The sequence below is a fragment of the Equus caballus genome, chromosome 28 (assembly GCF_041296265.1).
Source record: "Equus caballus isolate H_3958 breed thoroughbred chromosome 28, TB-T2T, whole genome shotgun sequence".
Classification (NCBI taxonomy): domain Eukaryota; kingdom Metazoa; phylum Chordata; class Mammalia; order Perissodactyla; family Equidae; genus Equus; species Equus caballus.
In genome coordinates, this window is record NC_091711.1 from 13402550 (window position 1) to 13423281 (window position 20732).

The window sequence follows — 20732 nt, forward strand, 5'->3', positions numbered from 1 at the left end:
GTCTGTTTTGTTCATTGAATTCTCAGCACCTACAATAGTACCTGGCACAAATTAGGTGCTCATTAGATATTTGTTGAATGTTGAATTAGTATGATATGTTTAGAAATCAATGAGTTTTCTGAATATTTATTAATTTTCTTATTTTTGTGTGAATATTAACATTTATTTTTTATGAATTATGGATTTTTTTATACAAGTCTTTGTTATTCTCTCTATCTCAACCTTATAAGCAAAGACCCTTGCACATATATAGGGAAAATCATGGTTTAAGAAAGTGCCCATACCACTTAGTCCATTGTTTTTTCATATTTCTAACCATAACATGCTTATATTACAGTTTTGTGTGGCTTACCAATGGGGATGCATTCTGAGAAATGCATCGTTTATGTGATTTTGTCATTGTGCAAACATCCTAGAGTGTACTTACACAAATCTAGATGGGATAGCCTACTACACACCTAGGCTATAGGTTACTAATCTTATGGGACCACTGTTGTATATGCGATCTCATTGACTGAAACATTGCTGTGCAATGCATGACTGTGCTTATCTAATAAATGGCTATTTCTTAAAAACAAGACACAGTCTCATGTATCTTGAATCTCTAACACCAGGCTCATAGTCTGACACATAGTAAGCATTTAGCAAACTAATGGTTAATATCGAATCTAATAAGAGACTCCAAGTAGGACCATTGATTGTAGGTGATGTGCAGATACTTTAGTCTGTGTATTAATGTTGATGTACTGGTGATGTTCTAGAAAGGGTTTTTTTAATTTTAAGTATATGCAAGATAAAATAAAAATCAATTAATCATATGAATTGTCCATTTATTTAATGATTTTGTTTACTTAAAATGGTTTTATGATCAACATTACTATATATAAGATGTGCCTGTGTCCATCTAGATATTTAAATATAAAAGAAAGTCTTCTGTGGGAACTGAATATTAAAAGCTCAGACCACACCTAAGAAAGCACTCAGGATTATATGAGCATGCAATTTCCTTTTGTGCCAGTGCTGATATATGAAGCCAGAGTAAGTTTATATAAGCCACTAATGCATGAATTTGGGAGCAAAACTAGGAATAAAAAAAATCACAATAGTTTGGTCCTCTATCCTTTTGAATGCATGGTCCTGCAACCTCACCTTAAGGTTCTGCTCGTTAAGTATAAGGAGATTAATCTAAGGGCAGTTGTGATTAGGGAGATCTCCACTAGGTACGTAATAAAAGAATATGTTCAAATCCATTTCTTCCTTCTGTTACAAAATGGTAATTCCAATTGTTTTCAATTTTTTCCCCTTTTTAGTTCCCAGTGTTCCCACAAATATTACTTTTTCTAATGTTCAGTCAACTAGTGCAACATTGACATGGATGAGACCTGACACTATCCTTGGCTACTTCCAAAATTACAAGATTACCACTCAACTTCGGGCTCAAACATGCAGAGAATGGGAATCTGAAGATTGTGTTGAATATCAAAAAATTCAGTACCTCTATGAAGCTGACCTAACTGAACAGACAGTATATGGATTAAAGAAATTTAGATGGTATAGATTTCAAGTGGCTGCCAGCACCAATGCCGGCTACGGCAATGCTTCAAATTGGATATCTACACAAACCCTGCCTGGCCGTAAGTATTGTATATTTATATTTTGTTGTATTCTATATTTATATGTTAAGGATTTCTACTTACAATTGTGTGTGAAATCACTGAACATAAAAATTACTGAGTTAGTACACAAACTAACTCACGTAATAGCATATTTATTTTTAATTTAATTGAATCCCAATGAGAAATTCAATTTGTCATTATTAGGATTTTCCTCAAACTTCCAGAGTTGCACCAAGGTCCTAGAGTCTTATATAGCAACAAAGCATTGTGGGCCTTTCTTGTGGTCTATCATTAGGCTATGCTGATTGCCATCAAGTGCCCTTGATCCCTGCCTCCGTTTTCCCTTCAAATCTGGAGGGTCTGCTGCTTTTAAGTTGGGCTTTACAACTTTGTCAATGACTTTGGACTTACACACACACACAGTCACACACACACATGCATCTGTGATAGGCCAGATGGATCTTTCTGCAAGCAGCTTTTCAGCTTTTGCTTGTCGCCTACACAAAATTCTGAGGCAAAGAAATGCCAAAGGTCCAGCTCCCAGCTTGAGAAGGGAGAAGGAAAAAATACAGAGAAGAAACACAACCTCAAGATTATTCTGCCATCTACGTATCTTGCAGGACTTTGACATTCAAGAAAAAGCTCTTTAAATTCTTTTCCATAGAAATCACTCAAAGTGTAGGTAAAGATTGCTCTTGCAATTTTATTTTTATATTTTAAAACTAACTAGTTATCCTACTTACTTAGACAGCATCATTAACCATCATTAAGTAAACAAGTTTCTATTATCACTTATCCTGAACACTGTCTGTATAGAATTGTTATGTTTTCCATGCAAAACAAATCACTTGCAAATCAAGTCCTGCCAGCCAGAGCTCTGAGGAATGGCAGCACTGTCCTTGAAATGCCACTTCTGCCCCAACCCCTCCAGGGCAAATTTCAAGTCCGCCAGGCCACCCATCGAACACCATCCCACATAAACCCTCCAAACGTAGATCTTATGTTACCATCCTCCTATCCTGACCAAGACTATTATTAGGTGATTCCTTTCGATGCCAAATCACATATTCTTAAAAGTTTTTCATACCTATTAATAGAGTAATTCACACACACACACACGCACACACAGATTTTCAGTGATAAATGGATGCTGCTTTAGTCCTTTATAGGTAGTGAAATAAACTTTGATCTAGAGGCTTTATTTTCTAGGTCACTAAATGTGTTGCTTATTTCTGTTTCCGAGTGCTTGGCATAATGTTTGTGTAGTCAATGTCCAATAAATGTTTGTTAATGCAGTTCAGTATTTGCGATAGAATCCCGATAGTTCAGCCTTCAACACAATTGTCTGACTTCTCCTTTTAGCACATTGACTCTTGTTTTCCGTAAGTTCTGCCTTCTGGTTTTTCTTCTACCTCCCTGGTATGCCCAGAAATCATCACTTGGCCCGTTTCCTTATCAACACACAACCCCTAAGAGATCTTACCTTAAGTGACCTTATCCTGCCTGATGGCTTTAAAGTCTTCTTGTATACTGATTATTCTCAAATCTCTATTTCCTTCCTTGACTGCTCCCTAGAAACCAGATCAGTATATGATCTGATCAACTGACATCATAGGGCATATATGTTGAATATACCTGCTAAAATTAATGTAGTCTAAATACCAAACCTTCTCATCCTTCAATTTTCCTTATCTTAGTAAGGCACACCATTACTCATCTGGTTGCATAAAATGAAAATGTAAGCATTCTTTTCCTCCTCAATTATGCCAATGAATCATTTCAACCATGCCTTCTAAACACATCCCTCCATTTGCATTGCTATAGTATCAGTCCAACCCTTCATTACTGCTACCACTCCATTACCCTAACTGACCTCCTGAGCTTCTAGGCTGATCTTTTTTTTTGAGGTCACATTGGTTTATAACATTATATAAGTTTGAGGTGTACAACATTATATAAGTTTCAGGTGTATATCGTTATATTTCGACTTCTGTAAAGACTACATCATGTTCACCACCAAAAGTCTAGTGTTCATCCATCACCATACAAGATGTCCCCCTTTACCCCCTCACCCTCCCCCCAGCTTCCCTTCCCTTCTGGTTAACACCAATTTGTTCTCTGTGTCTATGAGTTTGTTTGTTTGTTGTTGTTGTTTTATGTTCCACATATGAGTGAAATCATATGGTATTTGGCTTTCTCCATCTGATTTATTTCGCTTAACATAGTACCACAAGATCCATCCATGTTGTTGCATATGGCAAGATTCCATCTTTTTATAGCTGAGTAGTATTCCATTGCATATATATATATCACATCATTTGTATTCATTCTTCCATTGATGGGTTTAGGAAACAATTTAGGTTGTTTCCAAATCTTGGCTATTGTAAATAATGCTCCCATGAACATAGAGGTGCACGTATCTTTTTGAATTAATCTTTTTGTATTTTTTGCACAAATACTAAGACGTGAAATAGCTGGATATATGGTGTTTCTATTTGTAATGCTTTGAGGAATCTCTATACTGTTTTGCATAGTGGTTGCACCAATTTACATGACTACCAGCAGTGTATGAGTGTTACCTTTTCTTTGCATTCTCTCCAATACTTGGTATTTCTTGTCTTTTTAATAATAGCCTTTCTGACAGGTATGAAGTGATATCTCACTGTAGTTTTGATTTTCATTTCCTTAATAATTAGTGATATTGAACATCTTTTCATGTGTCTGTTGGCCATCTGTATATCTTCTTTGGAAAAATATCTGCCCACTTTTTAATTGGGTTGTTTGTGTTTCTGTGGCTGAGTTGTATGAGTTTTTTATATATTTTAGATATTAACCCCTATCCAATATTTGATTTGCAAATATCTTCCCCAAATCAGTGAATTGTCTTTTTCTCTTGTTGATGGTTTTCTTTGCTGTGCAGAAGCCTTTTAGTTTGATATAGTCCCATTTACTTATTTTTTCCTTTGTTTCCTTGTCCAGGCTGACTTTTAAACCTAAATCAGAGGATGTCATTTCCTTATTTAAAGCCATCCGATGAATTCCTATTGCTCTTAAAATAAAATTCAAATTTCTTAACACAGTGAACAAAGGCCTACATGACCTGGCTCTTCCCAACACTCTAACCTCATCTACAACCACTTTCCCACTTACCTTTACCCTCCACTCACACTGGGCATTTTTCTGTTGCTTGAACACACTAAACTCCTGGAACGTGGGCCTTTGCAATCCCTGTGCTTTTTGACTGGAATGTTCTTCTACCTCCATGTTCACATGAGCAGATTTTTATAATGTATATCTCTACTTAAATGATTCCTGCTCAGAAGAATTTCCATGTCTGCTTAATCCAAAAAGATAAGGAAAACTGAATAGTTTTCTGGAACATCACCTTATTTTAATGAACATTTAGAATTATCTGGTCATTTTTTATTTTTGTTTGTTTTTAGAATATGTCTTGATTATTGCTGTTTCTTTATTGACTAGAATAGTGCCTAGTAACAGTATAAATATCTCCTGAATGAGTAAAACTTGATCGAATAAGCTATAGTGGGTAAGGGAGAATGAATTGTTTTCCAGTGCCGGTGAGGGGGAGGATGACAGTGCCATAACAACGAAAAAAGAAATACAGAAAAAATCAAATTTGGGTTTGGATAAGTCAATAAGTGTGGTTATTTTGAACCTGTTGATTTTGAGAAGACATAACTATCCTAATCTAATTAACTAGAAAACAAAAAGAAATGTTTAGAGATGAGAACATAGGTAACACTAGGGATTTTAGTTGCTTCAGTCAATAGGAATAAATAGAATCACAAGTGCAGATTTGATGGAAAAATGGGACATTGACTGAATGAATAGACGTTAAAGTCCCAGGGGCAACTGGAAGTTACCTAAAGGGGTCAGTCATGTACCATAATGAATAGAGCAGGCTGATGCAAGGCAACTGAGAGTGGTGGAAACTAGAGAGGCCATGCTATTAGGACTTAGATGTTTTCAGAGGTATAGGAAATTTAGAATTTTTTTAATATTAAAATACTCAATTTCTTGTTTGTGACAATTTTTTTTTAATTTAAAAACACTTAGTTGTTCAAACCAAACACAGCAGTAGTGGGAGGAATGTAGAATGGAAAGTTGTTAAATATCTCTGTGGTGCACAATAGGTGCTTACAATGCTGAGGAAGTGTGCTGTAGCCTTTCGTTAAAACAGACCTTGTGCCTGTGTATCTGCTGCCACTAAAGGTTCCAATCCTACTCTTTATGAGCATCTTGCTTGGATAGCACCACTTCTATCTACTTCAGTGAGCCAGGAAGTGGACTTTCTAAATGCATCATCTCTTCAAGCACTCTAGACATGGTGATAGATGTTCAGTTAGTATAAAACAACATATAACGTGATCAATTCAGAAGCTGGTAAATGAAACCGGGAAGTTGGATTTTTAAATAATCCCACATTCTCAATTCTGAAAATTTGGGAGTCTTTCAACTATTAGTTGTCATTCCTTCTCTAGTCGCTTCATTTCTTACCCCCTTTTAAGGTCTATGGCCCACTCACTAGAATTTAGTACAGGCTGCTTTCAACTCCTTATTGCTCCATTTTGCTCATTCTGGTCTAAAGGAATAATGATAGAATATTTCAAAGATGATCACAATCAGTGACAGCTTATTTTTATTTTAATACATCATTTTCCTAATTCCACCAGGATGTCTCCCTTTGCCCTTGGTGGTTGGTTGGTTGGTGGGTTGGTTGGTTAGTCCTTGGTGCAATGGAGAGAATAATCTTGGCTTCCCTCCCAGCTTCCAGGCCTTTACCTGGTAACTAATCCACAGAGCACCTCCATATGGAGTACCAGTTTGTCTTTTATCAGTATTTTTCTCTCTCTAGGTCTAGCATCTCATGCTGCCATTTGAATTCACAATCAGAGAATAGCTGAGTATGAAGAAATGTATCAGTACTTAAGGAGATTTTCTGTACTACTCCTGTTCCCTTTTCCTTTTCTTTCCTTAGAGGCTGATTTTCTACTCTGTGGCTTGTCAATAAAATAGAAGGATGTTCCTACTTTATTTCCAGAGGATACATGGAGAGTTGCATTTTTTACCACTGTGATTAAGAAAGAAATGTGAAAAGATTTGCATATTTCAGAATTTGTGATAACAGGCATGATTTTTCTTGGCGTTCTCAAACTGTCTTTCCAGCTGAGAATGACTATGTGAGTGGGGATAATTATTTTAATTGTGTAAGTTATGAGAATGAGTTGGTTACTCTTATTTTAGTCTCAGGAACAGAGGGGACATTTTTCTAATGATAAATATATTTGAATTTCTGAATTTCATTATTATACAGTAAAAGTTTTATTTATTATGTTAAGCCATAGAGAGATAATCTGAGATTGCATTTGATATGAATGACAAAAAGATACTACATATATTATTTCAGGATAATAAATACCTGGGGAGCTAACATAAGGTATAAGAATAAGAGAAATTAGAATAGTCAAGCAACAAAATTCTTCAAGAGCAGAAATGTTTTAATATTAAAATTAAATAGCGCTTAGATATTGACTCTGCCTACCAAAGATGAAAAGTATTATAGACATTTTGCAAACATAAAAAGTAATCTAGATGAAGGAAATCAATAAATTTTGCATGATTTATCATTGACTCAAAAAAAGAGGTGTATCTCATTATATGACATAAGAAGATAAAATGATGAAAATGAATGATTTCTCTGAATCATAGAAAGACTAAGCAGCAATGTGAAATAGCATAAAATTACTATTTCAGATAAGTGCACATTTTGTTCTAATGGCATCAAGTTATGCTCAAACATTTATTAATAGAACTTCTTATCAAAACCTGGAGCTTGATAAAGACAGCAATTGATGGTTAGTTTGAAATCAAATTATTCAAAATTTGAGTAACTCAAATAAAAGACCACCCAGTTTGAGTAAAATATTCTAAAATGGCTTATAGAATAACAAAGTATGTTGTATTAACTCTCAGAGCTCATAAAGAAGAGAACCGAAATTGAAGATATAGGGAGCAAAGTTAGAATGCAAGCTGAGAATTTCATTGGGTTACTCTCTGAATCTTAAAGCTAACATTTTTTTTCTCCCACATACTATGATCTAGATAATTGAAGCCAAGTTGCTTTTCTCCTTAAATCATCTGTATAATAGCCATAACTCTCTACTTCATGCTGAGTGTGCACAGATACAAACATAAGCACAAAAATTACAAATGGCAGAAATACTTAACTTGAAACATTAAAGTCTTGCAGATTATTTTACTCATTTCTTATTTTTCTGATTATCCTTATACTCAAAAGCAGTTCGAGTTGTGTGTGTGGGAGGAATGTGGACTGGAAAACTGGTAAATATCTCTTTGGTGCACAATAAGAACTTATAATGCTGAGAAAATGTACAACATGGAAAAAGTGTGGGTGTGAAATTAGTATGGAATGAAATGGGACTCTCATAATGTGCATCTCCTATAGACCACCAGGACTGGGAGACAGCTCGAAAGGAAAATTCCTGGGGTAACTCTTAGGTTGTGAAAACCACAGGATACCATACTCATGAGGAATTTTAACTACCCAAACATCTGTTAGCTTAAAAAAAAATTCAGCAAAACATGCCTCATCAAAGAAGCTTCCAAAGAATGCAACTTTATGATCTAAAAAGAAGAAAAACCAAATAGAGCGTAAAGTACACCTTAACGCTTTTTAAAATAAGAAATTGTTAATGAATTGCTGTACATTCAACTGTTTTCCTTAATTTATTTTAAATGGTGTAATGCACTTATAATGTGATGAATGCTATTATAACAGAAGTAGATGTTATCTCTATAAAGACGCCATTATATAATGATAAAAAGAGATATTAGCCATCAGTAAATAGGAAAATATAATCTAAAACATAAAGAAGCCCATTTGGTGCCAGTGCATTTTTGGGATAGTCTCTATTCTGTTCCCACTAGAGGAAATGAATATAATTTATTCCAGACATGATGGTTTTACTTCTGTGAAATTAATTAGATGCTGTTGGAAGTCTTTTAAGTTAGCTGTCTGAGACTCCCAAATGTGTAATTCAAGACAACATCTCTCTCTTCTAGACCTGTACATTGAAGTTGCCGGTACGACCACTTAGATTTCTACAGACTTCTCAGACCCCATATGACCACTGCCTCTACCCCATGGCAAACCTTTTCCTCTCTGTGTGTTCTCTGTTTCAGTGTATTGTACCACTATGCATCTGACAGATCAAGCCAGCAATTAAGGAGTCATTCTTAATTCTTTCTGCCCATCCCCAACCCCAAGTCCATACCTGAGTCCTATTGAATTTATCTTCTAAATATTTCCTGATTTTATTTATTTTTCTCTGTTAAAGATCTCTAAATACAGACCCTTAAAAATTATCTCCTGGATTATTACAAAAGATATCTAAATGGTCTTTCTGTTCCCATGTTCTACCCTCCACCTGTACCCAGCTTTTGAATACACCTGTCTGATCATGTTATTCCTCTGCTTAAAATCTTTGATAGTTTTCTGTTTGCCTGTTGTGTAAAAATCATAGCTTTTAGTATATTCTATAAGGTTATTTATGATTTTGCTTCTATTCCCCACACATGCCTTGTTCTTTCTCCTTTACGCTCCAGAATCTTTGCTATTCTTTTTTACTGTTCTTTCTGTCCTCTTCGTTTGGAGACTAGCTTCCTTTTCTTTATGTTTCACATCCAACATCTCCTTTGTGAAGCCTTCTGTAAATTCCTCTTTTCATTCCCAGCTCCCAAAACTCGTTTCGAAGGTACCGAACATACTGTGTCATAACTGTTTCTCTCTTTCTCTGTTGTGGAACTCTGAGTTCCTTAAGAGCTGAGATGACCAGGTGATCATGTCTCATGTGTGTTCCACCATACATGCCTACTCAATATCTAAAACGGAATGAATATGGCATTTAGACTCAAGGAAGGTATTTGACTTCAACGCAAAAGTATTTCAGTGTCAAAATTCATCATATTACAAAATAGTTCATACTGATTTCTTCAATTATTTTTTTTTGCCTATAACTTGTCTTTCAAGTACTTGCATGGTTATTGCAAAATTAAAATTCTCCCAGTCAGTTGCCATCTATATTTGACATGTTCAGCTTATTTTATTTCACAAAACCAGTCTACTTAATATTACTGGCTATTCTTTATGTTTGCTATTCAGTAATTAACATAAGAACTATGAATTATTGCATATAGGAAAGAAATTTTCCCATCATAAATTTAGAATGATTTCAAACAATGAAGGAAAATAAATGTCTATTTCAAAGTGGATTGAAGCATTAACAGTATCTAGATGATTAACTGAGGTAATAAACTATTAAGGAATTTGTACAGGTGGGATCATAATAGGTTTATAGTCCATGAAGAAAACAAAGGAGAACAATGCTTAAATTTGGGCTGCTAAGTATGATTACATAGAGAAGATATTTGGGTGAAATAATAATTTAAAGGATATAATAGTAAGCATATAAAATTAAATTATTTAATAATGCACTCAACTATATATTTAATTCAAAAGCACTTTTACCAGATTATTAAACAAGTTTTCCAGGATTTAAATAAAAATATTTTTAAATCCCATTACATAAGCAAGTAGAATGTGTTTTTCAGCAAAATCAATAAAAATCCAAGACTTTTATAAAGATTATCAGCATGTTATTTTTTAAAATCATTAACGTTATAGAAATATTGGTTATCATAAGGAAAAAAGGGGAAAAAATCTTTCCCCCCGTTATAGCTAGCTGCATTTTATTCTTTTTAATTCAAACAAATTCTCTCAATTTCTCAATTCAAACTTCCAATCTCATGTTGAATTGAATTTATTCTGATTCTTCTGAGAATCTTCTTTCCCTTGGTTCAGATGGAAGTGTGAGGTAGGCTTAAGTCTTTGTGCCTTTTGGTAATTAACCTCAGTTGTAAACTGCCTCAGCATTAAGCCCTGGGTCAGCAAGCATTAAGCTCCATTTCTTGCATTTACCAAGGAGAATTCTGATTTGACTAAGCAAAACTCCCAATGGTGAAAAGGCCATAGGATTACTATGCCTGGTGGTTTAGGGCGCTTTTTGGTTGGGTCTAATAACTGAATTGAGAGCCCTAGGCTGGGTAGTTAGGGATAACAACAACAATAGCTAAGCTCATTGAGTGTCTACTATGTGCAAGTACTGTGCTAACTACCCTGCACACATCACTTCATTTGTGAACCTCATCCATTTCTAAGGTAGAGCCTGTGCTCTTAGATTTTGACTAGGACCTGAGCAAAGCCTCATGGTGGTATGAAAGTATCAAGAGGTGGACGGGTGTTAAATATGATTAGAGAGAAGATATTCAGGTGAAATTGTAATTTAAAGGAAATAATAGTAGGAATATAAAATTAAACTATTTAATAAAGCATTCAACTATATATTTAATGTCAAAGAAGCTTTTGCCAGATTATTAAGTGAGTTTTCCAGAATATAAATAAAAATCTTTTGAAACACCATAAGCAAGGTGGTGTCATAATAAGTTGATAGTCCATGAAGAAAATAACGGAGAATCATTCCATAAGCAAATGGAATGCCTTTTTTTGGCAAAAGTACTAAAAACCAAACAGTTGAAGGAAACTTTAAGGATCATCACTGTGGGATATCATTAACTCTGACAACTGGAACTAAGGAAGACCTGGAGATATTATACAAGTGCATAATACAGCCATTGCCAACCCCAAACAAATTGGGTGGGACTTCCTCTGAAACACATAACCTCAAACTATATATACATTTGGTTTCTTTCCTCTTTAATGATACCCTTGATATTTACTTTACCCTGATTATGCCTGCATACAATGAATGGGAGGATGAGGTAGCAACATTTATCCTGGCCCTAATACTCCATTATAGTGATGGTCTTATCTGAATTATTCCGGTTTGTTCCTACATGGAGCTTCAAGATACCATAGAGCTGATGATACTTCCTTATGATGATGCCTTCTTATGTTCTTATGAAACATGATGACCTTTATTACTCTAAGAATTTTGGGAATGGGAGAGAGTGATGGTAGAGAGAAACCTCTTTATATTTTATCCAGAAATCAAACAAATGAAGGTAGGAGGAGAGCAGTCTGTAGAGTTTCTGTCGGCTGGATGCACATTTCCATGTTTTTCATCAGCTCCCAAGCCCTCCACCAATAGTTCCCCAGCCTTCACAGAAGCAATAATTTAATTTCCCTTTCCAACCTTTTTAACAAGAGTTGTAATCATTGGGCACCTAATCTGAAGAGTAATACCACTGCTTTTTCAAATGGTATGTTGATACCTTAGAGCAGTGGTTCTTAACTTGGACTTTAGCACTAGAATCATCAAGAGAGCTTGTTAAAACACAGTGTTGAGCCCTACCCAGAGCTTCTGATTCAGTAAGTCTGGAGTGTGGCCTCAGAATTTGCTTTTGTAACAAGTTCCTGGGTAATATTGATGCTGCTGGTCTGGAGACCACATTTTGAAACCACCGTTACAGAAAGTTGTTTTATAAACATTTGCTAATCTAGAAAAAGATGTATTATCTGATCCTAAAAATAGTAACACTAATTTTAGAATATTTTCATTCTTATCTGGCGTGGTTAGTATCGGAGGTAAGAAGGGTGTTTTTGTATTTTGTACTTTTTTTCAATTTAAGCCAGCCTGAAATGAGCCAGAAAACTACTCATTAAGCATCAAAGAAAATGGTCATACAATGAAGTCTAATACCAAGGACTTCCATGAATCATTCTCAGTACTCATCCAACAGTCTAAGTGGAAAAATTCTTAAGCTTGTAATATTTGCCCTTTTGATACCATCTTGCTGTTGGGAAAAATCTAACTATAAACCAAAATTAAAATCTTGAAAAATGGTAGAAAATACTTCATGCACCAATAGTAGAAATCACTGGGCTCTAGGGAAGGATGGCTGGTTATCGCAGTGTTGTAACCAGCAGGACATGTCCTGAGGTGTTCCTGGCCTGTGCAAATGTGGTCAAGTCTAATTGTTGCACTTCTTCAAGGCCCTGATGCCCTGACTTGTTTAAGGTGCCAGGAATCCACCCAAACCACCCAGACAATTAGATTTCTTCTAGTCCTGAGAGACATCTAAAACTCAAAGCCAATTCTTCTAGGTGTGCTGAATCAAAGCCAACTCATAGTGCTATATTAACACTTGTCTAGCTGAAAAAGAACAGAGTCCTTCATTTAGTGATGACAGTTGCTGGGAATCTGGTAATCCAATGTACCAAAACCTGAAACTAAAATACCGTGGGAGGTAGGCCCTTTAAATACACTTTAAACTGAACTTAAATTCAGATAGATGTACAGACTATTTAAATCATGTGTACAGAGCTCAAAATTTTCTGTCTTGTGAACTGCTATCAAATCATTTATTTATTCATGATTTTCTTTTAGGAAAGTCACTACAGCATGGTGCACTAAAAATTACAGAGTGTTTTTTACAACAGTTTTCATCATTAAATTAAATTTACAGGGATCTGCAGAAGGCAAAGTTGCTAATAAGTCTTTGAATGTGCTTGTTCTCAAAGTGTAGAAAATTTGATGGTTCTTAATCACAGTGGCATAGACTTGAGGGCCTTCAAACTTTTATATGGACTAGGCAAAATGATGGTCTATCCAGACTCACCTTTCAGCTAACACACTTAGCATGGGGACACAGATGGATGGGAAAGATGACCCTGACCCACATAAGACCCACATTCCTGTGCAAGGATAGAAGCATGATAATCAGGAAATGATGGTTGTTAGTTACAGAAAATGCATTATTGTGAAAACCAGGGGGAAAGTGCTTATGAGAGGAAGTGATTGGATTATGGGGAAGGAGAGAATAAGGATAGATCATTCCTACTGAGTAAATTGCTGTGATTTATAAGAGAAAGGGTAGAGTGATATCTTGGCCCATTACTGGCTAGATTCATTTCACAAACAATCCTAAATCAGAATGTGACAGTTTATGGGGAGACAAACAAAGTCTCCCAAAGATGCGTACAGTTACTCAGCTTTTAAACCGGCATATTTTCAATTCCCCCTACCTTACTGCTATCAGCTTACCTTATTTTGGTAGTTGACATTCATAATTATAATTTTGTATTCCCCCTATGTAACTTCAATAATAGTTTACTATACACTGTTGTAAAAGAAAAATAATAGTGGATATATTATATTATGTATTTTTGGTATCTTGATAAATTCTAAGAAAAAATTACTTAAAAGAAACTTGAAAATTTTATATGCTTACAATACTAAAATAATTAGATGCTGTTTTTAATAGACTTGGACATTTTGATCTTCTAAATATTTCTCTTAAATTATGAATTAATCAGATGATTATCTTTCCTTGCTTTATACAGATGAAATATACATTCAGCTATATATTACATGCATATTATATATTCGTGTATCAATTTAGTTACGCATATGTTTACTTTTATTTTTCAGTTGAGACTTAAGAGTTCTTATTCCATCGTATTCTAATCCTTCAAGAATACAGATTGATATAATAAATTCTAAGAGATATTTTTCACAAAGAATTCAACACAGGAAACACTTGTATAACAAAAGAGGCAGTTTCAAGTTTACTGAAAATGCAAATGTTGTTAAGAGTCATTATTTCTTAAAAAAAGAAAGAAAGAAAGAAAAACACTTTGGGAAAAGTTCAAGAAATGGCATTAAAGCACAGCTCAGCAAGGGGCTAAATACCTTGCCTTTTTATAATGATTGATTATAGTGTATAGAACTTAAAATGTTTAGTAGTACAAGTGGTTAGTATGTGCCGTGAATGATCTTTGAATGTCATTTTTCTCTCCACTCTGCTTGGGGTAGCAGACACTCCTTGATGAGGGCTTTGATTGCCAGTATGAAATGAATGATTGCAGCATTGACATTTCACTATGAAAGACGAGAAGTTGAAACAAGGCATCACACTGCTTTCTGAGCTGGTCTACAGACATACTTGCAAGACTAACCAAGGTTTCCCTTGGGAAATGGTTTTGGATCCATCCTCAGTTGAGATCCCGAAGGTCCAGGCTACAGAGCAGGGAAGACATGAACATATTTCTCTGGAAATATAATAAATTAATCTCATCCACATAGTCACAGAAAAATCTCATCAAAGTTCTTGTCACAGAAAATTCTGAGTAAGCTGTCCATGATGGCTGGGCGATAAAAACATACCACCTTGCCTGCCTGCTAGAATAAGTTGGGTTTAAAAGTATAGTCCTGACAGCCACTGAGTTGGTATACTTTATACAGGTACATGAATCAAGTAGATTCTGGAGATAATCTGTGCTCTTTTGATCTAATTAATTTTGACCCATCTTATTGGTATGAGTTAGATACCAAGGATCATAATCTATAGAGGTCTTTTTTAGTTCATTATAATAAACTATGACAGTTGTCTTTTTTGTCCAGGATAGTAGTTCGTACAAAGACCTTAGCAGTGGCTTTAAAGGCTTGGCACAATCTGGCTCCCATTTCCTCTCTGACTCTCATTCTGACTTTCTTGGCTCCACACGCACTGAAGTCCTTGTAATTCCAAGAATACAGCAGGCAAAATCCTGCCTCAGGGCCTTTGCAGTGGCCATGCTCCTTCCTTTGATTCCCTTCCTTTGACCCTCCCCATGCTCCCTCATCTCCTTCAATCTGCTTAGAGAGGTATTCTCTGACTACCATATTTAACATAATAATTTCCATCAGCATCCTCATTCCCATTATCCTACTTCATTGTTTGCCATGGTACATGTCACTTCCTAACATGGTGTATAATTTGCTTGTATATTATATATTAATTTACCTAAATTTTTTTTTTTATTAATGTTATGATAGATTACAACCTTGTGAGATTTCAGTTGTACATTTTTGTTAGTCATGTTGTGGGTACACCACTTCCCCCTCTGTGCCCTCCCCCCACCCCCCCTTTTCCCTGGTAACCACCGATCAGATAATTTACCTAAATTTTTATAATACGCTTATATATTATTTGTCTCCCTCTAATAAAAGAAAGCTTCCGTGATCTTTGTTTCTTTGGATCTCTTCTATATCCCCAGCACCTCACAAGTGTCTGGCAAGTAGTAGGTGTTGGGTGAAGGAGAGCAGTCACATTCTAGAAGCTCTCTGCGGATAAGTCCACGTCTACTTTGATCACTTCTATGCACTTTGTGTCTTCCTATGCCTGGCACATAGAAGATACTCAATAAATATTTGTTGGATGAATATATAAATCTCATCTAAAAGCCAACAGAATATTTGGGTATGAATAAAGAGAAGGGGAGCCAGAAATATTTTCCTGTCCTATACCACTTGAAATGTGTGGCCTGTCAGAAAATTGTTCTTCTCCACAATTGTTCTTACAGAACTGGAATGCAAGTTTTGCAAAAACATTGATAATCAAGGAGGCTTCATAAATTTATACTAAGCTTCTAACCCATTCTCATACAGAGGAAAAGGCAAAAGATAGGCCATTGAAACCTGCAAAACATTTTTCAAAGCAAATTTCTCCACGAACAGAGTATGTAATAATGATCAGTAATAGTGTACATGGTTCTGAAGCCCATCCTCTTGTTTAAAATTTTGAATAAAGAGATTCAGAGCTACTGTTTGTTAAGGAGAAGGTGGGTATGGCATTTGTAAGGAATATCCAGTTTGGAAATGTTGCCACTCTTGAAAATGGAGTGCCTTATTCTGTGAGGGCGTCCAAAAGCAGTATCTGTTCCTAACTGTGCTGTTCTTGTGAACTCCATCAACATTCTTTGACTGTTAATACATGAATTAGCTTTTACTACTTTCTTTTTCTCAGTTTGTACCCATACCTAGTCAGTCCCTGAGTTCTTTCTATTATATTTTGTAAATGACTCTAGGCTTCAGCTCCTCCTATCTACATCTACTGTCACTGTTCTAAATTGGAGCCTCATCATATCCCACCTGACTTTTTGGAAAAGCCTATCAGGACTCAATGTTTCAGGGGCTTACCTTTTTCATAGCTACCTGAGTTTTCTTCCTAAATCATTGGAAAAATACTTCCTTTCTCAAAAACTTTCAGTGACATCCCATTGTTTAAAGAATAAACTTCAAACTCTTTATCACAATAGTCAAGTTCTCCCTAACTTAGTTCCCAAATTACTGTTTGAGGCTTGTTCTCTACTGTATCCTTCCATGAGCACTGGTCTCTCTGTGACATCTCTATTCCTTGAATTTAGGGATCCTGGATCCTTTTTGTATCATGAATTCCTTTGGCGGTCTGGTGAAATATGTGGATCCCTTCCTAGAGTAACATTTTTGAATGCATAAAATAATAAACATAAGATTACCAAGGAAAGTAATTCTACAGCACTAAAATTCTTTCTGTGGACCCTGTTGTTTATGTCTTTGTGGCTTTGCTTATGATCCTCTTAGCACAGAAATGTCCCAAACCCGCTCTTCTGGTCACTGAAATCCTCTCATCTTTCAAAGCCTATTCATTTCCCATCTCCTCTGGGCAGCCTTACTTTGACTCCCTGCCCCGTCTCTATTCACCTCTTTGCCCTTTGCCCTCTCATAGTAGATTATTTGCATTTCTAATTACTCCCTTATCTTTAGTTTGCCATTTATTATAATATATTGTCTTAATTGAAAACACTGGGCAAAACACTAAACTGGCCACTTTTCACATTTCGTTGTCTTCATTATTCCCTTTAGAACACTATGAAATGTGCATATGAAGAGGAAAGTGAGGTGCAGAAGTTTTGTTGTTTGATCAAGATCACACAACTTGTTGTTCTTCTAAATTATTTGAGGAGAAGAATATTTTATCTTCCTTTTTATATCTTCTCAGTATCTATGGAATAATATTTGGTCAATAATATTTGTTCATGTGGATTTTAAAAATCAGATATACTAGGAAATACTTATCTCCCAATATTTAATGTCCCTAGAATTGACTATGGGCCACAGGAGGACAAGATGTGTGTAACAGTGTTCCTAGGCCAATGTCTATGCCAAATTAACTATCACTAAATAGTTCTTAACATACTATAAACTCTTCTAATTCCTAGTGGTTTCACCAATGAAAACTTGCACAAGGTTTTCAGCAGTCGGTTCCTTAAAATATCATGTCTTGTTTTTCCCTCTCGATGAAAAAACAACAATAATAAAACCAGAACGAATTAAAGAATTTATGTGGAATCATAATGAATTCAGGGAATGTTTACATATTTAATAATAAGATCAGTTGTATAACCTATTTTCTATGCTACTCCCTCAGTGAAAACAATAAAACCAACCCAATTTTCATTCGTTAGACAATGCATTTTAAATCTAATTTCCTCGTACCAGTTTCACTTTTCTGCAGTCAAATATGCTTCCGCAAGTTTAAAACGATATTGTTAGCCTATTTTTAAATAAAAATATTTATTTATTCAAAAGATTTATTTTAGCACTAGTAATGCTTTCTTTTCAAAATTATTTTGAGTTTAAAAAATCGTGTATTTATGATTAATAATTTCTCATGTGGAAGTTTTTTATGTATATTAAATATTTTGGAAGGAATTGCATCTTTTGATTTGCCAATCATGCTGTGAACCATAAATTAATGTATAGTTAATTCATGATGACTATCCATTTTTCATGGTCTTTTCTATTATTGTACTGTAGCAAATACTAACTTAAAAGTAGCAGGGTAATTCATTTTCTTTTTCATAGCTCCAGATGGTCCTCCTGAAAATGTGTATGTAGTAGCAACATCACCTTTCAGCATCAACATCAGCTGGAGTGAACCGGCTGTCATTACTGGACCAACATTCTATCTGATAGATGTCAAATCGGTAAGGCACGTCTTACCTTCTGTAAAAGGCAGTAGAAAACACTGTTAAGAATACAGGTTTTGGAATCAGACTATTTGAATTTGATTCCTAGCTCTGTTAGACCTTAGGCAACTTACTTGACCTGTCTGTGTTTCAGTGTTCACATCTGTAAAATAAATAACATTAGCACCCATGGTACAGAGGCTTTTTGAAAACTAAATCAGTTAACATGCATAAAGAACTTAAAACATTGCCTGACACATAGTAAGTGCTCAATAAATGTAAATAAAGTATTGTTACCATGATGATTATTATACTTATCTTCAGCGTAGAGACGATGTATATAAACCCAAGTGGTTAAACTGATAACAATACATTGGTTTAAAATACAGTGAAAAAGAACTCATAGTGCAAAAGGAGAAGGGAGAAGGCTTTAGGGGAAATATCTACCAAATAAGATAACATTAGCGCTTAATCTTGAGGAATAATTAGAACAGAACAGGAAAAGGAAATGCAAGAGAGGTGTGAAAGAGTAGACTTCATTGAAGAAAAAGCAAGTAGTTCAGGAATCCCCTGTCAAGGAATTCCAGAAGATGCTGAGACATGAGGCTGGACCAGGAGCAGACTGCATACGATGTTATGGAGTTTGGGTTTTATGAGAAGGGTAGTGGGGTGCCAACAGAGGAATTAAAGCAGTCGGGATATAGCTTTCTGTTTCACAGGATCAGTGTGGTTGCCTTGTAGAGGATCGTTTTGGAGCAGTCCTGGGGGGGTGAAATTAGGCAAGGAGACAGGAAACTCTCAAAGTAAGCTGGCCAAGAAAAGATAAGGACAGAAGAAATATAGCAAGGGAATAGAATGAAAAATAATTTAAACCTACAGGATTTGGTGAAAAAAATCAAGGGATGGTGAGTGTAAAGAAGACTTGAGGATGACTTTGAGATATATGATTTGGAAAATTGTAAGGAGGAATAGATTTGCAGAGGGAAAGACTGGATTTCCTCTACACTGAGTTTGAGATGCTTGGGAGTCCGCCAGGTGAAGATACCCCATTAGCAGTATCATATATGGATCTGGAACTGAGGAAGGAAATATGGGTTTGCAGATCTGGGAAGTGTTGGTATTTAGGTGATAGTTGAAATGATGAGAATAGATGGGATTAACCGTAGAACATGTAGAGTAAGAATCTCTGCTAATAAGCCAGACAGGGAAAGACAAACACCATACAATTTCATTCATATGTGGAATATAAACAAACTTATGGACAAAGAGAACAAAATAGTGGTTACCAGGGGGAAGAGGGTGGCACAAGGGGTGAAGGGGCACATTTATATGTGTCTGACAATATTAATATACAACTGAAATTTCACAATGTTATAAACTATTTTGACAACAATAAAAAAAAAAGGAATCTCTTTTATAAGAACCAACCAAGGATAGAATCCTAGGGAATACAAACATACAAATAAGAGGCCACTGAAGACATCAACTTGGAGGAGCCATCCAGACAGAAGGAAGCTCAAGCATAAGCATCAAGTCTTTCATCTAAAACAGGGTGGTCAACGATGTAAATAACATGGGGTTGTTAGCTACGATTAGGATTGGGAAATACCTCCTTGGCACCCTCTCTAGGTTTTACCGGGTCTGATGACCACTCTCTTTTGGTGCATACAATGCATTATATTAGGTAATTTATGGTGAATTTTCCTCCCCTTTTCTTCCCATCTCTGTCTCTTGTTTAGCTTTTATAATTTTATGTCTTTACAGTATATCTTAAATGGAAATAGTTCTATCTCAAAAGACCTGTCATAATTAAAATAAAGTTTAAAGGGATTATTGGAGCATGTTTGTGAAGATTTTTAGTTTATAATAGCAAAAAATAATCAACATGATGACAAATGCTCTGGGAAATGCATTAAAAGCAAATTAAAAATGATAATGCTCTGCTCTATCAAATAAAAGACACATTATTAACAAAATTTGTTCTATCTTGGAATTTGTGCTTAAAAGAAGGGAAAATAAGACATTTTAAAAAGTAATTTATAACCTCATCCTCTTAACATTCTTATTGAGATTAAAAATGAGCAAGGGAAAGAGAAGGACGGAAAGATAACTAATATTGTAATTGCTTATTTTCTGTAAGTTACATGTTGGCTTCTTCATATGCATTATCTTATCATATCTTATTTTCTCTAACAACATTTTGGTGTAAATATTATGTTCATTTTGCATAAGGGGAACTGAGGCACAGAGACCATAAACAACTTCTTAAATAGTGAAGACCTAGC

At 35.3% G+C, this 20732-nt stretch overlaps 1 protein-coding gene across 3 annotated transcripts in view; it reads left to right on the forward strand.

Annotated features, from left to right (window-relative positions):
• The window catches only part of PTPRQ (protein tyrosine phosphatase receptor type Q), a 206777-nt gene that overhangs the window by 120594 nt on the left and 65451 nt on the right, over positions 1–20732 (forward strand). For all 3 annotated transcript variants that reach the window (XM_070254641.1, XM_070254640.1, XM_070254642.1), the window contains 2 exons: positions 1311–1634; positions 18344–18465. In XM_070254641.1, coding sequence (XP_070110742.1) covers positions 1311–1634; positions 18344–18465 — 446 coding nt within the window. The remainder of the gene's footprint in view (positions 1–1310; positions 1635–18343; positions 18466–20732) is intronic.